This window comes from Gopherus evgoodei, chromosome 15, assembly GCF_007399415.2.
Source record: "Gopherus evgoodei ecotype Sinaloan lineage chromosome 15, rGopEvg1_v1.p, whole genome shotgun sequence".
NCBI lineage: Eukaryota > Metazoa > Chordata > Testudines > Testudinidae > Gopherus > Gopherus evgoodei.
In genome coordinates this window covers 2,568,240-2,589,677 of record NC_044336.1, presented here as the reverse complement: position 1 = coordinate 2,589,677, position 21,438 = coordinate 2,568,240, and the positions used below count along the sequence as shown (strand labels likewise).

Genomic DNA, 21,438 nt, shown 5'->3' with positions numbered 1-21,438 from the left:
TGTACTGTGCATGTTTGCATGTGCTCCCATACGCACATTCTTTGGGTGCTAACACTTGTGCTGATGATCCAAATAAATTGCTTTGAATGGATACATTTATCTCAGAGCTTCTTTTTTCCCTCAGGAAAGCACTACAAGGAACAAAGTGAAGGTGGCTCATGCTTTAGATGTAGGTTTTCACACACGCAGACATTTCAATTAATCTTGACTTTGAATTTCCCTGGTTTAATGGTTTTAGTTTTATAGCTACAAAAGTTATTGTAATGGTTATTTTCTCTTATTTCACTAGTAGGTACTTTGGGCTAGATCCACAAAGAGACTGCTACATTAGCCACCTAACTCTCCTGAGATCCTCAACCCCACTGTTCAGATGCTGTCTGGTCAGGCAGATACACACATTTCTGCCAGCAAAGAGCCCAAGGTGCCGACATTTTTTCCAGTAAGTATGCACGTGTAGCTCAGTGCCTTAGCTCAGACCTAGGCCCCAGTAGGATTCTCAAACTAAGTGTGCCTCTGCCTATCTCACCTGCAGAGCCCAATCTAATAGGCATGCTCAGAATATGTCCACTATCATAGAATCATAGAATATCAGGGTTGGAAGGGACCTCAGGAGGTCATCTAGTCCAACCCCTGCTCAAAGCAGGACCAATTCCCAACTAAATCATCCCAGCCAGGGCTTTGTCAAGCTTGACCTTAAAAACCTCTAATGATGGAGATTCTACCACCTCCCTAGGTAACCCATTCCAGTGTCCAAGGGGTAGCCATGTTAGTCTGGATCTGTAAAAGCAGCAAAGAGAACTGTGGCACCTTACAGACTAACAGACATTTTGGACCATGCATCCAACGAAGTGGGTATTCACCCACAAAAGCTCATGCTCCAAAACTTCTGTTAGTCTATAAGGTGCCACAGGACTCTTTGCTCCATTCCAGTGCTTCACCACTCTCCTAGTGAAAAAGTTTTTCCTAATATCCAACCTAAACCTCCCCTACTGCAACTTGAGACCATTACTCCTTGTTCTGTCATCTGATACCACTGAGAACAGTCTAGATCCATCCTCTTTGGAACCCCCTTTCAGGTAGTTGAAAGAAGCTATCAAATCCCCCCCATTCTTCTCTTCTGCAGACTAAATAATCCCTGTTCCCTCAGCCTCTCCTCATAAGTCATGTGCTCCAGCCCCCTAATCATTTTTGTTGCCCTCCGCTGGACTCTTTCCAATTTTTCCACAACCTTCTTGTAGTGTGGGGCCCAAAACTGGACACGACACTCCAGATGAGGCCTCACCAATGTCAAACAAAGGGGAATGATCACATCCCTCGATGTGCTGGCAATGCCCCTACTTATACAGCCCAAAATGCCATTAGCCTTCTTGGCAACAAGGGCACACTGTTGACTCATATCCAGCTTCTCGTCCATTGTAACCCCTAGGTCCTTATCTGCAGAATTGCTGCCTAGCCATTTGGTCCCCAGTCTGTAACAGTGAATGGGATTCTTCCATCCTAAGTGCAGAACTCTGCACTTGTCCTTGTTGAACCACATCAGGTTTCTTTTGGCTCAATCCTCTAATTTGTTTAGGTCCTTCTGTATCCTATCCCTACCCTCCAGCGTATCTACCACTCCTCCCAGTTTAGTGTCATCTGCTAGATCAGCCCTGACACAAAACACAGGGAAGGTGTGGTGTATTCCAGAATACCCAAGAACCTAGTGGTTAGGACACTTAGCTGGGATATGGGACACCCACTTCAAGTCCCTGCTCCATATTGGAGCAGGCAGGGGCACCGACTTCCACTCTGCCTGGTAGGTGCTTGAGTGCCCCCCGCCCCTGCCCCATCTCTTCCCACCCCTGCACTGCCCTCACCCTACCCCCATTCCACCCCTTCCCCCGAGTCACCACTCCTGCCCTACATCTCCACCTCCTCCCTGAGTGCACCACATCCCTGGTCCTCCCCATACCTCCCAGAAAGGCTCAAGCACCACCAAACAGCTGTTAGGAGGCAGGGGGGAGGGATGTGGTAAGCGCTGGGAAGGCGGGGGAGGAGCAGGGAGGTGGCATGCTCAGGTGGGGGGAGAAGGAGATGAGGAGTGGGGAGCTTGGCAGACGGTGAGTAGAATGGTCTCACCCCCGGTCTGACAACCTCTATGCTGTTGAGGAGGATGAAAGTCCCAGGGAAGGAGAACATCCAACTGTAGCAGAGGGAATGATCCAATAGTTGGGACCCCCCTTCCAGATGATGTTGCAGTATTCTCTCACATTAAGGATACCTCTCTGGGAGAGGGAATTCCAGTTATTAGGAAGAGACAGGTATTAGTAATGGGCGATTCAATCATTAGAAACATAAATAGCTGGGTTTGAGATGATCAGGAGAACTGCATGGTGAGTTGTCTGCCTGATGCGAAGGTTGTGGATTTCTCGAGACATCTAGATAGATTTATGTGTAGTGCTGGGGAGGAGCCGGTGGTCATGGTACATGTAGGTACCAACGACATAGAGGAGGTTAGGAGAGAGGTCCTGGAGGCCAAAATTTAGGCTGCTAGGTAAGAGATTGAAGTCCAGGACCTCCATGGTAGCATTCTCTGAAATGCTTCCAGTTCCACGCGCAGGGCCAGACAGGCAGAACTGCAGGTCTCAATGTGTGGATGAGATGATGGCATAGGGAGGAGGGGTTTAGATTTATTAGGAACTGGGGATCCTTTTGAGAAAGGGGAAGCATATATAGGAAGGATGGGCTCCACCTAAACCAAAAAGGAGGCACTTAAAATGAAAAAAGTCATTCAGCAGTTTGTAAACTAAGGGCTGGGGGAAAGCCAAAGCGTGGAGGAGCACATGATTTGGACAGAGACATCCCTTAGGGGAGAATCTACTAACGGAGATTGTGTATGTCCTAGTAAGGAGGAGAGGATGGAAGATGATAAAATACAGGGAGGATCTGATGAGAAACAGTAAAATGAAAAAAGTCCCATCCAATTACTTCGTGTGATGGGAGACAGCTAAAAAGTGACACGTTTTTAAAGTGCTTATATACCAATGTTAGAAGTCTAAATATTAAGATAGGTGAACTAGAGTGTCTTGTATTAAATGAAGATATTGTTATAATAGACATCACAGAAGCTCGGTGGAATGAGGATAATCAATATGACACAATAATACCAGGGTACAAAATATATTGGAAGGACAGAATAGGTCGTGCTGGTGAGGGAGTGACACCATATGTGAAAGAAAGTGTAGAATCAAATGTAGTAAAAATCTTAAAGAAACCAAACTGTACCACTGAATCTCTATGGATAGTAATTCCATGCTTGAATAAGAATATAGCAGTAGGGATATATTATCGACCACCTGACCAGGACAGTGATAGTGACTGTAAAATGCTCAGGGATATTAGAGAGACTATAAACATTAAAACTCAATAATAAGGGGGATAATAACTATCCTCATATTGAATGGGTACATGTCACTGCAGGATGGGATGCAGAGATAAAGATTCTTGACACTTTAAATGACTGCTTCTTGGGGCAGCTAGTTCTTGAACCCACAAGAGGAGAGACAATTCTTGATTTCATTCTAAGTGGAGCATGGGATGAAGTCCAAGAGGTGAATATAGCTTGACCACTTGGTAATAGTGACCACAATATGATTAAATTTAACATCCCGATGGCTGAGAAAACATCCCTATGGCTGGCCCAACACTATAGCATTTAATTCCAGAAAGGGGAATTACACAAAAATGAGGAGGTTAGTTAAACAGAAATTAAAAGGTACAGCACCAAAAGTAAAATCCCTGCAAGCTGCATGGAAACTTTTTAAAGATACCACACTAGAGGCTCAACTTAAATGTATATCCCAAATTAAAAAAACATAGTAAGAGAACCTAAAAAGAGCCACTGTGGCTAATTAACACAATAAACGAAGCACTGAGAGGCAAAAAGGCATCATTTAAAAAGTGGAAGTTAAATTCTAGTGAGGAAAATAGAAGAAGCATAAACTCTGGCAAATGACGTGTAAAAATTTAATTAGGAAGGCCAAAAAAGAATTTGAAGTACAGCTAGCCAAAGACTCAAAAAGTAATAGCAAAATTTTTTTAAATACATAAGAAGCAGGAAGCCTGCTAAATAGCTAGTGGGGCCACTAGATGATCAAGATGCTAAAGGAGCACTTGAGGACGATAAGGACATTGCAGAGAAACCAAATTAATTCTTTGCATTGGTCTTCACGGTTGAGGATATGAGGGAGATTCCCAAACCTGAGCCATTCTTTTAGGTGACAAATCTCAGGAACTGTCCCAGATTGAGGTGTCATTAGAGGACGTTTTGGAACAAATTGATAAACTAAACAGTAATAAGTCATCAGGACCAGATCGTATTCACCCAAGAGTTCTAAAGGAACTCAAATGTGAAATTGCAACACTACTAACTGTAGTCTGTAACCTATCATTTAAATCAGCTTCTGTACCAAATGACTGGAGGATAAGTAATGTGATGCCAATTTTTAAAAAGGGCTCCAGAGTTGACTCCAGCCTGACTTCAGTACTGGGCAAACTGATTAAAATCATAGTAAAGATCAAAATTGTCAGACACATAGATGAACATAACTTGTTGGGGAATAATCAACATGTTTTTTCTAAAGGGAAATCATACCTCACCAATCTACTAGAATTCTTTGACGGGGGAGTCAACAAGTATGTGGACAAGGGGGATCCAGTGGATATAGTGTATTTAGATTTTCAGAAAGCCTTTGAAAAGTTCCCTCACCAAAGGCTATTAAGCAAAGTAAGCAGTCATGGGATAAAAGGGAAGGTCCTCTCATGGATTGTTAACTGGTTAAAAGATAGGAAACAGAGGGTAGGAATAAAAGGTCAGTTTTCAGAATGGAGAGAGGTAAATAGTGATGTCCTCCAGGGGTCTGTACTGGGCCCAGTCGTATTCAACGTATTCCTAAATGAGCTGGGAAAAGGGATCGCCCAATCTCAAAAAAGATATATTGGAATTGTAAAAGGTTCAGAAAAGGGCAACAAAATGATTAGGGGTATGGAAGGGCTTCCATATGATGAGAGATTAATAAGACTGGGACTTTTCAGCTTGGAAAAAAAGACAACTAAGTGGGGATATGATAGAGGTCTATAAAATCATGACTGGTGTGTAGGAAGTAAATAAGGAAGTGTTATTTACTCCTTCTCATATCACAAGAACTAGGGATCACCAGATGAAATGAATAGGCAGCAGATTTAAAACAAATAAAAGGAAGTATTTTTTCACACAATGCACAGTCAACCTATGGAACTCCTTGCCAGAGAATGTTGTGAAGGCCAAGACTATAACAGGGTTTGAAAAAGAACTACATAAATTCATGGAGGCTAGGTCCATCAATGGCTATTACACTGGATGGGCAGGGATGATGTCCCTAGCCTCTGTTTGCCAGAAGCTAGGAAGGGCTCACTTGATCACGGGATGGATAACTTGATGATCACCTGTTCTGTTCATTCCATCTGGGGCACCTGGCATTGGCCACAAGCAAACAGGACAGGATACTGGGCTAGATGGACCTTTGGTCTGATGTAGTATGGCCGTTCTTATATTCTTATGTTCAAGCACTGACTGATGCCTCCTTCTGTTCAGTTCCCACCTTTCCTGGGAACCATGTGCAGTGAGTCAGCCCTGCTCATTGAAAACGAATACCAATCTTCCTCTCTGCCCAGCTGAGAGTACTGAGCAATGAACTAGGGTTCCCTACTACTGTCTTGTTGTTGGGCTGGAGCAGCAAGGAGGAGGAAAGAAGCATTACATAGCAATCTTGAGTTCTGAAGGAAGGATATTGCTTTTGTTGGCAGGGAAGGGATGCCATGAGAGCTCCGAGACGATGAGGCAGGTATCCCTGGTATCCTTCTCACTTGTCAAAGTTTCTTTTGTGTTTGGTTTCTCAGTCCATACCATTAACTCAGTGACCACAGGACAGAGTGAATGATTATGAGATAGTTTTTCAGCTACTCCTGGCATGGTCCCAAACCAACAAGAGAGTCTGTAAAGACTTCACATGGGAGACTGCTCTCCATACCACCTCCAAGCAGGACATCATGAGTCTCAGAATGAGCAGATGCTGCCAAATGGTAGCCTCTGGGATGTAGCAAGGAGTTCAAGAGGTCCTTGCCCATTCCAAGATAGGAAGGAGAATTTTGTTGCACTGTGTGAAGACCTGGTTCCATGGTCTTTGGGGGACGGACAAGATGAGCTCCTTAGGTCTCTTCCAACCCTAATCTTCTATGATTCTAAGTCCTAAGAAGCTGTCAATGAGCTCTTCCAGGTTGATGACAAAACCATGTCTCTGAAGTACCTGGAGCACTCTCTGGATGACTCTAATGGCTTCCTCACTGTGCTGTATGCAGGACACAATTGCTTCCATTTGTGGATTTTTGGAGAGGTGGGAATCAGTGCTGTGGGGGAGTTCTGGTTCTGCTTTTCCAGCGAGTCCAGTTGATGTTTCTGATCTCTCTCTCTCTCCTCAATTTCTTGTTTTAATTCCACGGCCCTCTGATATGCTAATTCCATAGCTTGCTTCTGGGCCTCCTATTTCCAGTTCTTTTAGCTCCAAGATATGCCTATATTCTTTCTCTTTTTCTGCTGCCTGCAGTCTGAACAGATCTAGCTTCGCAGTCATTTCACTGTCACAATTAAAATTTACATTATATGTGTATACCCTGTAATTAGATAACCTCAGATCAAAAATGTTTATTAGTATTAGGATGAGAATCTACTTAATGTGTAAAACTGCATGAAAACTAATGAAGGATTGTTTCTCGTTATCACAATATTCATGAAAACTAGTGAAAAATTTCTGTGATTGTTGTAACTAAATGTATGATGCATATATCTGTAACTTAATTGCCCATCAAATGGGATTGACGCCTTAGGGCTGTAATAAAGAAGCATGCTATCTTCAAAGCGTGGGTCATTGCGTTCAACAGTGGGAAAACTATATGCCCATCCTGTGATGGAAACACTTGCCAGATTTCTTTCTGGGAGGACAGCTATACGAATGAACCCTGAGACTAATCTTGTATCTCTGACAGATGGATTCTGATAAGGTAGAATTCTGAGCCATTGGACTGAGATTCTCAAAGTCATTTTGAGTAACTCTCAGAGACTTAGGAAAAACTAGCAAATTACTACACATCTGCTATCATTTGGACTTACAAACTCTAAATCACCTATTAATGTGTTTAACTGCTATAACCTCTCAGTAACTCTCATTTCTTTTTGTTAGATAATAAATCTTTAGTTAGTTTTCTAGTGAAAATTACTACAACGTTGTCTTTGGTGTGAGATCACGAGTATCCGTTGACCTGAAGTAAGTGACTGGCCCTTTGGGGTCAGGAGTGACCTAATGTGTAATGATTTTTGGTTTTAATAATATTTCATCACAAAGTCCAATGTGTCTGAGTGGCAAGATGCACTGGAGAGCCTAAGAGGACTGCCTGTGACTCTATGGTACAACTAATATAGTAATCCAGCTGTGCATGCTTGTTACTGGTTTGGCAGACTTTAGTTATAGAATATACTACCAGTTTGGGATGTCTTCCCTGTTTTCTGATGGTCTGACCTGAGATTTGTAGTCTTAGTTGTGCATTACTCCAGACATTGTGACCAAGGTAACATTTGAAAACTCATAATTTGCTGTTCAGTATTGTCCTGGTAAAATATGTGTGATAACACTGTATGTGAAGTTATAACCCTCCCCTGCATGGTGCTATTAACACATGTTCCAAACCCCACTGCCTTGCCCTAACAGAAGCTGGCCAACAGGTCTGTCCTAAACAAAGGAATGTGTGCTCTGCTTAATTTGCATTTACAATGGAGTCACCAATCAGGGAGTGAAACAAAGAAAGCTCCAACAGGTGATAAAAAGCCAGCAGGGAACATTCTTTGGCTCCTAGTGCCCAGTAAGAAATGGTGTTTTGGGTGTGGGGGACCTGAAACTAAAGCAAGGAGAGACAAACACACCAAGGTCCCCCGCCCCCTATCACATTCACTGCACCTGAAGAGAAAATGGAAGCAGACATTGGACACTGGGGGAGGGGTCCTGACTTCAGAGTTTGGTCAGTAATCTTTTAAATCATGTGTTTAGAAACTTTGATTGAATCTAATATAATTTGTTATACTAGACATTAGTAAATGTTTTACCTTTATTTTTCTTGTAACCATTCCTGACTTTATGCCTCATTACTTGTACTGGACTCACTTAAAATCTCTCTCTTTGTAATTAATAAACTTGTTTTACTGTTTTATCTAATCCAATGTGTTTAATCTGAAGTGTCTATTAAAGGAATAGCAAACTTAAAATATTTGTACTGTCTCAAAGAGGGCTGGGCAGCACAGAACATACATTTCTGGAGGAAATCTGAGACTGGGGGTATGTTGGGGTCACCCTGCAGTATACCCAAAGCTAGTGAGAGTCAGGCCTGTTCTACACTATGACTTTAGGTCTAATTTAGCAGCGTTACCTCAATTTAAGCCTGGACCCAATATCCACATGATGAAGCCCTTTTTTTCGACTTAAAGGGCTCTATAAATCGATTTATTTACGCCACCTCCGACGAGGGGATTAGCGCTGAAATTGGCCTTGCTGGGTCAAATTTGGGATAGTGTAGATGCAATTTGATGGTATTGGTCCCCAGGAGCTATCCCAGAGTGCTCTCAACACAGATGCACTGGCCAGGTAGACAGGAAAAGGTCCATGAACTTTTGAATTTCGTTTATTGTTTGGCCAGCGTGTTTGCAGAGCTCATGCAGAGCTCATCAGCTTGATGTGCACATTGCTGGGGCAAATTGCCCGGCCTGTACTTTGTGAGAAGACTATGACCATGTCCCTCTCATCACCGTGCTGCTGTCGCCTCCTCGCCTGGTTTTACGCAAAACAATTGTCTGACGTTGCTCTGACGGAGGGAGGGGTAGCTGATGACATGGCTTACAGGGAATTAAAATCAACAAAAGGGGTGGCTTTGCATCAAGGAGAAACACAAACAACTGTCACACAGAATGGCCCCCTCAAGGATTGAACTCAAAATCCTGGGTTTAGCAGACCATTGATTTCACAAAACAAATCGGGTCAATTTCTTGTTCTGATCCATCTATCTTTTACATCTTTGGCTGGCAGCAGACGGTGCTGTATGACTGCAAGCTACCGTCAGCTCCTGGGTGCTTAGCAGAAGATGCTGCATTATGATTGGTAGCCATCATCATCTCCTGGCTGCTCGCCAGAAGATAGTGCAGTATGAGTACTAACCATCATCATCTCCTGGGTGCTCGGCAGAAGATGGGAATGACCTGGCTGAGTCACTCCCATGTCTGCCTAGGTGCCCCTGACCATTCTCATCAAGATCGGCTAAAAAAGCCCCCAGGAGTATGACAACGATGGCTACCAATCGTAATGCACTGTCTGCTGCCAAAAGGCAATGAGCTGCTGCTGTGTAGCAATGCAGTCCCATGTCTGCTAGCACCGAGGAGATGTACGGTGACGGTGAGCTGAGCGGGCTCCATGCTTGCCATGGTATGGTGTCTTCTCAGGTAACCCAGGAAAAAAGGTGCAAAACAATTGTCTGTCGTTGCTTTCACGGAGGGAGGAAGGGAGAGGGGGGCCTGATGACATGTACCCAGAACCACCCGCAACACTGTTTTTGCCCCATCAGGCATTGGGATCTCAACCCAGAATCCCAATGGGCAGCAGAGACTGCAGGAACTGTGGGATAGCTACTCACAGCTACCCACAGTTCAACACTCCAGAAGTCGGCGCTAGCCTCGATACTGTGGACGCAGTCCGCCGACTTAATGCACTTAGAGCATTTTTTGTGGGGACACACACAATCAACTGTATAAAAACAATTTATAAAAAAATGACTTCTATTAATTCGACCTAATTTCATAGTGTAGACGTACCCTCAGAGTGTAACCCAAGTGTGGCTGGCAGGCTCCAGTTGCACACAAACACTCAGGTGTGACTTGCATTCTGGAAGGGTGCTTGTGAGCAGCCCAGGTAGAGCCTACTTCAGCAAGGCATTGCAAAGCACCCAAGGTTGCAGGGCTAGAGTGACACAGCCCCTTACTGGTCTGGAATGTCACACGCACATAGTTATTATTGGGGGATTTAGTGCATTAAATGAGGTAAACCATACATGGATCTTGAAAGGTGGGTTGATCATCATAGCAGTGGAGATATATTTGTAGGTCTGCATCTGTTGTTTTGGTGGGATCTGGTGCTGCTTTGAGTTGGTGGGTCCCAGTCTGTAGGAAGCTTGTTTCTGATGATGAGAGTCAAAAGATGAAGGAAAGGGTGTTCGAAGGCCAGAAGAAGGGGTTCAGGAAAGGTTAATTTCAGAATGTGGTCCCCATCAAGGATGGGTTGTAATTGTAATGATACTCTGTGTGGGTTTGAGTGTAGGGTAGCAGGTGAGAACTAGGTTTGTCCTGTGACTGCAGGGGTGTTAACAGGCCATTTCACCTTGAATGGTCCCTTTGAATATATGTTAAGTACTTATGCTAAACAATTTGTTCCACCTTGCATTTAGCTGTGACACTCTGAGTACATTTCCCAAACCCAGAGGCAAGCTCAGTGTAGCTTCAAAGCTTTTCTTCTTCTCCAACAGAAGTTGGTCCATTAAAAGAGATGACCTTACCCACCTTGTCTCTCCAGGATAACAGGACAGTTGAATACATGTTCATCTGATTATCACACCAGTTTCTCTCCCTCCTACCAGTTTAGAAAGCAAATATCTTAACCTGAGAGAAGTGCAGAGCTTGAGCCACAAGGCAGCTGCAGCAGGTACAGCTACACTGGGTGGGGTGCGGTAAGAAGTAGGGAGGAAGTGGAGTACAGACACAGGCAGCTGTAGCAGGGACAGACAGACACTGATGATATAATCAGGCTGCTTTCTGCAGTGCTCCCTTGGGCTAGTCTGTGCCCTGTATTGATTGGCTGTTTGGCTCCAAACACCACCCCCTTGATAGGGAAACCCCCCCCGATCCCACCTTACCCAAGGCCCCAGGCTTTTTTCTGAGAATAAAGTAAGAGTAGGCCCTTAGTTAGAAGCAAGAGTTTTAACTCCTGCTAAACTTGTTTTTCTGTACAAAGGGCACGCTGAGGCAAAAAGATGTGGTCAGGGCCCCAAAAAGAGGAACTAGAATTGGATAAAGGGGAACCAGAAAATCTGTTAAGTTATAACAGCTTTTAGTTTATTATAGTTTATTAAGTTGCTTGTGTGGGCGTAAAATATAACTCATGATCATTTGACCAAAGGTACACCAATAGGTATTTTTGGGTACAAGTTCCTCAAAAGGCTCAAGCAACGTGTAATAGCTTAACCGCAAGTAGGAGAAAAACACCAGGTGTCAATGACCTAACACTTACAAAATTTTCTATAGGGAAGTAGAAAGAGAGCAGACTTGCAATTAGCTCATAAATGATATATTAATAGCAATTGTTTTTAGCAGATGTTTAGAAGATGTCATTGTATTAGCCAAATAAGGTATCATCGGATGTATAAGCTCATATGATAATTTGCGGTTTTCAGCTTTATAAGCACAGGTATCACTGCTGTAAGGCAGAGCGACTTGCCCCTTGCTAGGGGACCTGTCGTCTCTCCGTGCATATGCATGTATCTCTGATTAATCAATAAAGAGGAGCCTCAGGCTGTCTGATCAACTCAACACGGTGGTGGTCATTTCCACGACACCCTCAAACAAAACCATTAAAAGTCACCCCTTGTGGCAGTAACATGCTCCTGGGAGTCTGTCTTTCTGATCTATCTACTTGGAGGTTGTAAGTAGGTTATCGTGGAAATGAAATTAGTGGTAGATTTGGCTAACATAATGCTTTGGGGTAATGAAGAAGGATGCATCATGCCCATGGCTGGAGTTGTGGAATCAATTAAAAACACAGAGAAAATACTTGTACAAAATGGGCAGGATATGTCTGCCTGGGTACCCCAATTAGTGGAGACCTTTTTGGAGGTTTCCAAGTCGAAACTGAGATATTGGCAAGTGCACACCTACATTTTACTTGTAGGAGAGGACTCACTGCCCCAGAGGCAGTTACTGGAACATAAAGAATCCATACGTCCAGTTCAGGTAATGGAGGCATTGTTAGAAATGATTGTCATAACTACAGCAAAGCAATTGATGTACTGTACTATCTGCTCTGCAGATAGGGGGTGCTTAAGGTTATTGACTCCAACAGTGGGAGTGTATTTGTGGAGTCAGTTGTCAAAGAAGTGTTCAACCTGCTGGTCAGAAGTTTCACATCCCTTATCATCCAGAAGCAGCAGGACAGGTTAAGCAAATGAATAGAACCATCAAATACAAACTAAGAAAAAGGGGTGAATGCAACAGGAAGGAATTGGAATGAAGTATTACCACCGATACATGGCACCTCAAACCTAAGCAATGCAAATCCACAGGATTGTCCCCTTGCTAGGCCTTAATGGAAAGGACGATGAGATTGTGAGAGGATAAAAGTGACATGGTTCCAGTCCATCTGGTTACAGCGGCCCTGTTAGAAGCCTGGGTTCAGATGCAGATTTTACAGGTTCAAAAGATCATGGTAGCAACTGACAAGGCAAAATTACAGAAGGACAAAGCATGGTTCAGTCCCAGAGATCCCCACCACCACCCCCAAGAGCCCTGTGGACACTTTGGGGGAGTATGAGTCATGTGAACAGCAAGGAGGAGGTGGAACAGAAGGAAGAGTATGGGGGACAGGTGACCAGGGGAATCCAGTGAGAGCCAGAACCTGTTTTTGACTCCTGGGTAGTCCAGAATGGGTGAGCTTGATGCAGGGGTGGGAGCCTCTGACAAGTATGCAGTTTGTTTTGAAACTCCAAGAGTAGCAGGACACATGGATTGATTACTCTGAAGCTAGAAGAGGTAGTGAAACAGCCACAGAAGATTAGGGTTAGAAGGTCATCTGGTCCAACCCCCTGCTCAAAGCAGGACCATCCTCAGACAGATTTTGCCCTAGATCCCTAAATGGCCCCCTCAAGGATTGAACTCACAACCTGGGGTTTAGGAGGCCAATGCTCAAACCATTGAGCTATCCCTCACCCCCCAATAGAGGTAGAGTTTCTATTTGCTTCTTATTCCCCTATTGCGTTAGAAAGAGGGGGCCATATGGAACAGTTTGTTTATATGCTTCAGGATGTCCCATGAATAGTCCATTATGATCTCAATGAAACTTTCCTGGAGGAGTCTGAAATCCTTTGCCAAATGTTTCTGGGGAGGGATGCTTTCTTCCACCATGGTAGGACACTTTCCCCCATCACTCAGTGATTATTTCAGCATTGCAGCACACTGCCTAGTAGCATACAGCCCTGGTCTGCAGCTGGACACCTGCAGGAGCTGTTCCGTTTCAGTCTCTGTTATCCTCAGGAGTGCGATATTAACTAAAATCACCACTGTCTCTGGAAAATGGTGCCAGTATTCATTTCAATTGCCCTATACACATATAGTCATGCCCATGAGCTATCCCCTAACTCACCCCCTGACCCTCAGGCTGTACTCACCGTGGCTGGGAACAGAACATGCTGCACAGGGATTGGTTCCTGCAAAGTAACCAAGCCAATCCAAAAACATGTCATGCAATGTATAGTAAATGCAATGAGATGTATAATGAATATAAAGTGAAAGGGTTTCTGTGTAACTTTGGAACTGTGATATACCCTGCATCCATCCCTCTGGGTCTGAGTCTGATCAACTCAGCCTAACATTGCTGGATGCCAAATAAAAATACCTGAGTGACAATGCCTGGAGTTGAACTGAGTATTTGGGAAAATGAGCGGAAGAGGTCTCAGGGGAGCCCCGGCAGGGGTTAGCACTCTTCCCTCCACCCTGTCTGTCTTGTCCAGTTATAGACTGTCCACTCTCTGGAGCAGGGCCTGTCTCTCACTTTGGGTCTATGAATATCCCAGCATAGTGGGGCCTTAGGTGCTACTTTAATATAAATAACAGAGCACTTTATCTTAGCCATGGGCTCTGAGAGAGGTGCAATCTTTAAAGGCATTTGTGCTATTCCCTGCTGTAGTCTGGCAGCAACCTGGCTTTACTGGCAGCTTTACTGTTCACTGAAAGGGAGTTGAAATTCTCACTCTTGAAACATGGACTTTATTCAGGCCACAAACAGAAAAAAGAGCTGAACAAAATCATTTCTCTTCTAGCTTCTGCTTTTCCTTAACACCAGACGCAATGATGGCAAAAAACAATTCTGGAAAGAAAGTACGAATGTAAAGAGCTGCCTTGGGGATGGCGTTGGCCATAAACACCTCCTGTTTCTTTCTGCTCACTGTCCGCAGAACTTCCTCAGCAACCTCCATTGGATGCACCCCGTATGCCAGCTTTCTGAAAAAGACTGTAAATCAGACCAGAGAGGAGTGAGCAGCAGCCAGATGGTATGGAGTAGAACAGAAGTATAGCCACACTGAAGCAGACGTGGGGAGCGATGGAGCAACAGACAGACCAGCTGTGAATTAGTGCTAAGAAGACCCCAACCTGCTTCCTGAATCCCTAGTTCCTCCCACTCCTACCCTCCATCTGCCCCATCCCCTCCTCTCTCCCTCCATCCCCAGCTCATTTAATCGTTTTACAGCTTTCCTCTAAAAGTCTCCTTCTGTTCCCTCTTTCTCCTGGCTTCCTTTTCCCCATACACACAATCCTTGTGTGAGTTGGAAAGTCTACAGGCCTTTCCGACACTGAGCCCATCTTTAATGTTTTTAAAACCGTGAAGAAATTTCCAGACAAGAAGCTTTGTTTAAGAAGAAGGTTAAAAGCATATTTCAATGGAGATCAGGTAGCATTACCAGTTGCCATGGCCAGCACCACCACCTAAAAATATTACACTTATAGCTACAGAATTTCTGTAAATTAAGTAAAAACCCCTTAGAAACTGTTAGAAAGTCTGGAAATGCAATTAAGGTATCCAGGTAACTCCTAACTGCCATATAATAATCACTGAGCATTCACTCGCATCTCAGGAGACACGCACACCCTACACAATCCTACACGTTTGTTTTCATTTTTTTGTTAGGAATAAAAGGCTGGTTCTGAATGTCCTTGCACCTGTTGTACAGAGCTCTGTGATGTCAATGGAATTACTTCTGATTCCAAGAGAGAGTGATCAGAATCAGGCCTTTGGTGTTTTATGCATAGTTCTGAATATACATTTTATGTGATATATTGTCAATATCAAAAGAAGCCGGCAATTGGGGGATATTATTGTGGAGGGATACTTGTGGGAGGAGAATATGTTTATGAATTAGGGATGTTAAATGATTTAAAAAAAATCACAATTAATTGCAGTTTTTATCGCACTGTTAATAATAGAATATCATTTATTTAAATATTTTGGATGTTTTCTACATGTTCAAATATATTGATTTCAATTATAACACAGAATACAAAATATGCAGTGCTTACTTTGTATTATTTTATTACAAAAATTTGCACTGTAAAAAAGATAAACAAATGAAATAGTATTTTAAAATTCACCTTATCCAAGCACTGTAGTGCAATCTCTTTATCGTAAAAGTGCAACTTACAAATGTTGAATTATTTTTTTTTTACATAACTGCATTCAAAAATTAAACAATGTAAAATTTTAGAGCCTACAAGTTCACTCAGTTCTACTTCTTGTTCACCCAGTCACTCAGACAAAAACATTTATTTACATTTATGGGAGATAATGCTGCCGGCTTCTTATTTACAATGTCACTGGAAAGTGAGAACAAGTGTTTGCATGGCACTGTTGTAGCTAGCGTTGCAAGGTATTTATGTGTCAGATATGATAAACATTTGTATGCTCATTCATGCTTTGACCACCATTCCAGAGGACATGCTTCCATGCTGAGGGGGGATGTTCTGCTAAAAAAATGATCCAAAGCAGTGCAGACCAATACGCATTCATTTTCATCATCTGAGTCAGATGCCACCAACAGAAGGCTGATTTTCCTTTTTGGTGGTTTGGGTTCTGTAGTTTCTGCATCAAAATGTTGCTCTTTTAAGACTTCTGACAGCATGTTCCACAGATTTTTTGAAGGCACTTCAGATTCAGAAACCTTGGGTTGGGTGTCTAGCTATCTTTAGAAATCTCACATTGGTACCTTCTTTGTGTTTTGTAAAATCTGCAGTGAAAATGTTCTTATATTGAACAACATGTGCTGTGTTGAGGAAGAATGAGGGTAAAACACAGAGCAGGAGGCATACATTTCTCCCCCAAGGAGTTCAGTCACAAATGTAATTAACACTTTTTTTTTTTAATGAGCATCATCAGCATGGAAGCATGCTCTCTGGAATGGGAGGCATATGGATGTTTAGCATATGAATGCTTGTCTTGAAGGGGCATTTGAATGTTTAGCATATCTGGCACATAAATACCTTGCAATGCTGGCTACAAACTTTATCTCCTGTAAATGTAAACAAACGTGTTTGTCTTAGCGATTGGGTGAACAGTAAGTAGGACTGAGTGGACTTGTAGGTGCTAAAGTTTTCCATTGTTTTGTTTTGAGTTGCAGTTATGTAAAAAAAACCCAGTAATTCAACATTTATAAGTTGCACTTTCATGACAGAGATTGCACTACAGTACTTATATGAGGTGAATTGAAAAATACTATTTATTTTATTTATCTTTTTTACAGTGCAAATATTTGTAATAAAACAATATAAAGTGAGCACTGTACACTTTGTATGGTGTTGTAATGGAAATCAATATCTTTGAACATGTAGAAAAACATCCAAAAATATTTATAATACATTTCATTTGGTACTCTATTATTGTTTAACAGTGGAATTAAAACAGTGATTACATTTTTAAATCAAGTTAATTTGTTTTCATTATTTGCTTGAGTTAACTGGGATTAATTGACAGCTCTAGTATGCATTGAAATAGAATAACTCCTATGGGCTAGATTCTCACAGGGGATGATCAGACATGCAGGAGCATAAGGTGGAGTACAATCACCTCACCCTACATATATCCAAATCTCCTTGCAGGCACCCTGATATTGATCTGAGGTGTGCAAGCAGGTGCAGTGAGTTCACTGCCTACATCTCTACTCTGGAGAGGATAGGTGAAGAGTGGGGAGAGCCTTGCCCTGTCCAGCTTAGCTAAACTGGTGTATGTGTGTGTGGGGGGTTCCTGATTCAATAGGTGTAGGGCAACAGAAATTATTACACCGCTGGGAACAATGGGGAAGCAGGAAAGGAATTGTTCTCTTTGGAGGCAGAACTCCTCTCTGCACTGCTCCTGCTGCAGCACAGATACCAGCCAGCCCATGCACAGGGCTTTTGGCAAAACCACCATTCAATTCTTTTATTTTTCTGTTTTAGATTAATAGATTTAAGGCCAGAAGGGGGTATTCTGATCATGCTACAGAACACAGGGCAGAGAACCTCACCCAGAGATTCTTGCATCAAGCCTATAACGTCTAGTTGAGCTAGAGCGGATTTCTTACAACAAGATATCCATTCTCAGTTTAAAGACCCCCAGGTGACGAAGAACATGCCACATTCCCAGGCAAGTTATTCCAGTGGTTACATATTCTCATTGTACCATAAATTTGACACACATTTTCAGTCTGAATTTGTTTGGCTGCGGCTTACACACTTGCTTCTTGTTCAGCCTTTGATTGCTAAATTAAGGAGTCCTGTACTATCAGAAATTTCTACCTCTGTAGGTACTTACAGACTGTAACCTTCTCTTGGATAAACTAAATAGACCGTGCTTCCTAAGTCTCTCACTGTAAGTCAGCTTTTCCAAACCTCGACTCACTCTTGTAGCTCCTTTCTGAACTCTTTCCCATTTTTAAACATTTTTTTCAGTGTTGCCCACAGAACTGAACCGAGTATCCAGTAATGATCTCACCAATGTCATATACAGCAGTAATGCCACCTCCCTACTCCTACTTGATATCTCACTGCTTATACATCCAAGGATCACATTAGTGGTCTTAGTCACAGCATGGCCTGGGGAGCTCAGGTTCAGTTGGTTTCTACAACTCTTAAGTCCTTTTCAGTGTAATTGCTTTCCAGGATGCAGTACCGCATTCCATAAGTGTGACCTGCATTCTTGGTTCCTAGTTCCTTATGTTTTCCTGTATCAATGTGTATGCGCATATGTGTGTTATCAACATATTTCTAACTAGATAATGGCAAGGGCCCCTAAACCATTTCCCTGCGAAACCTGGTCAAAGGGAAAACACAAACACAAAAATTGCTGGGGGAAAGGTGTCTTTTTTTTTTTTCTATTCTCTCTCAAACGTGGTTGAACCATTTTTGCTCAAACGTTCAACCAGAAATTATGGGCTGGATGCAAGAACCACTTGGTGGAATTCCCTGGCCTGTGCTAGGCAGGAGGTCAGACTAAATTATCAGAATGGTTCCTTCTGGCTTTGATCTAGTGGTGGTTTAGAAGCCAGCCACAGAAGCAGTGTGTCTGTAACTAGACTTAACATGATGTGTATATTTAGTACATCCGGGTTCCACTGTCCCCATGCGATTTCTTCTACTGTTATTGTGTAAAGGGCAAAAGACACAGCACCACAGAGGAGGGCCTAATACAAGAAATAGCATGTTTAATTTGGAGCTAGCAACAGAGCCCAAACTCTGCTCTGTCCTATCTTTTGAATGACCATTTGAAACAAAGCTATTGGGGAGGTGCCTGTCTCAAGCAGCAACAAATGGATTTTGTGAATTTTAGATCATGAATTATCTACAACCAGAGATCACCTTTTATGAATTTCTTTGCTATTAGTAAACTGTTCAATGCATTTTCTGCATGACCAAATTCAAATTCATTGCACATGAACTCCACCCTATACTTGTTCATTTGGGTATTCACCGTCTGAGCTGTGACTGGCCGCTTGAGGCCCCCATACACCGCCAGGGCTGTCCTTAGGATTTATGGGGCCCTACGCAGTATTATTAAACTGGTGCCCCTATGCCAGATGGCAGCCCAAGCTCACAGCCTGGTGGGGGAGGGGGTGGAGGGACTTGACAGCAAAGGATAATGAGATGCCCAGCCTGCCTCATGGTGGTGGAGAGTCACAGTTCCTCGCAGAGACTTCCATGCCCTCTCCCTCATGCAGAATGGACATGAAGAAAGTACCTAATTAAAAGCCCTAAAATTTGGGAATAAAAAATGTCAATCACAGGTTTTTTGATATGCCCTGAAGTTTGTCAGAGATTTATTTGCAAAAACTTCATAGTAAGGGTGAGTCAGCTGTCCTGCTGAATACAACATTACATATAATGGAATACATGATGCAGCTCTTCTCTGTTTTACATTTTCTTCATCAGTATTTCTAAGTTGAATTTATATTTTAAATGTACTCAAATCTTAAGCCAGCATTCCAAATTACTACATATTTAACTCACTGAAACAAAGACATTCTTTTAAATTAATCAGAGAGGTTTAGTGTGTTCATAACAATGTTCATTGCTTTTAGAAAAAGGGAACAGTAATTTACTTTGTGTGATCTCCATAACAAGAGACATGGTTATGAAATTTCACCAACTTTAAAAAAAATATGTTTCCAAAGATTTTAGGTATAACAAGGATTTTGTCTTACTAAGGTACTGATTTTGCTGGAGGGTTCTTGTAAAACTAGTTTGTTGGATAGTCAGAAGTAAAGAAAGGGAACTCTTTGTCCAGCTATCTGGAAGGGAAGGACTGTTGTCCCTTTAAGGGCTCTCTTCAGTGGGGAGTAGGGGGAGAGGTGGTGAAGGGATGGACAGAAAGGACAGGAAGACTTGGAAGCAATTTTTTTTAACTATGGTAATTAAAATGTGTATTTTAGATAAGGGAGGTCTTTTGAAGGATTTATTTAAAAAACTATGTCTGAAGATCCACGCATTTAAGGCTAAAGATGATTGTGCATCTAAAACTCTATGCAAGCATTTTTTAGAAATTTGATTTTATAATCTTCACCAGCTCACTAATGAAATATTTTTAAAGCAAATTTTAAACTAAGGTCCTGTAGACCATGTTCTGTGTAAATATTACATTAATGCACAACTGTTTTTGTCAGTAAAGTCAGAAACTGACAGTATAAAAATTTATTTGGGCATAAGCTTTTGTGGACATCTGATGAAATGGGTTCTAGTCCACGAAAGCTTATGCCCAAATAATTTGTTAGTCTTTGAGGTGACACAAGGACTCGTCCTTGTTTTTGCTGATACAGACTAACAGGACTACCACTCTGAAACCTGTCAGTATATACCTTGGAATTGGCAAATGCCTGTTAAATGGCTTTATTACCCCTTGAATGTCTCTTTAACAGTTTCAATGTTGTGCTAATAGGTCTGGCAGGCTGCAGGTTTTTTCACTTTTAACTACTAGATTCCCTCCCAAGGAAGACTCACCAGGCTAGAGCAGCCATCTGTGGGAGCCTGCAGGAAAGGTCTGAACAGGGATAGGAAAACAGGAGGGTGGACACTAAGACCCAGTGGTGCCCCAAATTTTCAGTTGCCCTACGCAGCTGCCTATGTTGCCTATGCCTAAGGACGGCCCTGAACACCGCAGTGGTGGAAACCATCTACACACCTAGAGAAGACCTGTCATATGGCTTTTTTCTTGTTCCCTGCCTGGATGACCCATGTTTTATTAACAGGAGCTGAGACTGAGCACATTGTTGGAACTTCAACTCTCAGGAGCGAATGGTGGAGCACTATAGGGACAAACAGGAGGAGAGACGCAGGCTTAGGACAGTTAATTCTGAGGCAGCCCTTGCAGCATGATAGCTTAGGTTGAGCAGAGTCATCTGTTCAGAGTTGATTTTTCAAAGTGCTCTACAATCCACATGAATAGTCTGATTGGCCTGAAGACTGCTGTCAGTTGAAAGCCTGGTGTAGAATTATTGGGGTTTAGCCTGGTTGAAAGCCTGATGTGGAATTATTTACAAATACAGGGATACAGAATCAGGGATACAGAAATAGAGTTCCGCCCTGTTTTTTAAATATTGGCTGAGTATATGCTACTAACACACAGAGACCAGGCTGGCAAGCTGAGAATGGGCAGGCTCAATGCATGGCACAGGCACATGGTGCTGTTATGGGTACATTTGAGGAGTCAGAGTTGTTGCACACCATAAGCACTCAGCGCTGACACCACTGGTGAAGGAGAACACCCCATAGAGTTGAAGGGATGGGTCACACCGCTGCAAGCTTGCAGGGGTGCACAACTGCCACTGTGAACCTCCTGGAATTGCTGACAGGTGTTTAAGTGCTTTTGAAAATCCCTCTGAGCACCTATTTGCATTTTTAGACATCTAAATACCATTGACAACCCTGACCAGAGTCACACCACCATCATGGTTTCAATCCAGCCCCTCCATCTCCCCTACAGTGGAAGCTGGGGAGTGGGAGCTGCTCTTGAAGAGTATCTTCCCCATGCCTGGGAACCGTTGCACCAATGC

The 21,438-nt window shown here is 42.8% G+C and overlaps 1 protein-coding gene across 1 annotated transcript in view; it reads right to left on the bottom strand.

Moving 5' to 3' along the window:
* Nucleotides 1-14,117: 14,117 nt before the first annotated feature.
* DHRS7C (dehydrogenase/reductase 7C) overlaps nt 14,118-21,438 on the bottom strand; it is a 54,863-nt gene continuing 47,542 nt past the window's right edge. Inside the window, exon 7 of the mRNA XM_030534855.1 lies at nt 14,118-14,381. Coding sequence (XP_030390715.1) covers nt 14,176-14,381 — 206 coding nt within the window. The 3' untranslated portion in view covers nt 14,118-14,175. The remainder of the gene's footprint in view (nt 14,382-21,438) is intronic.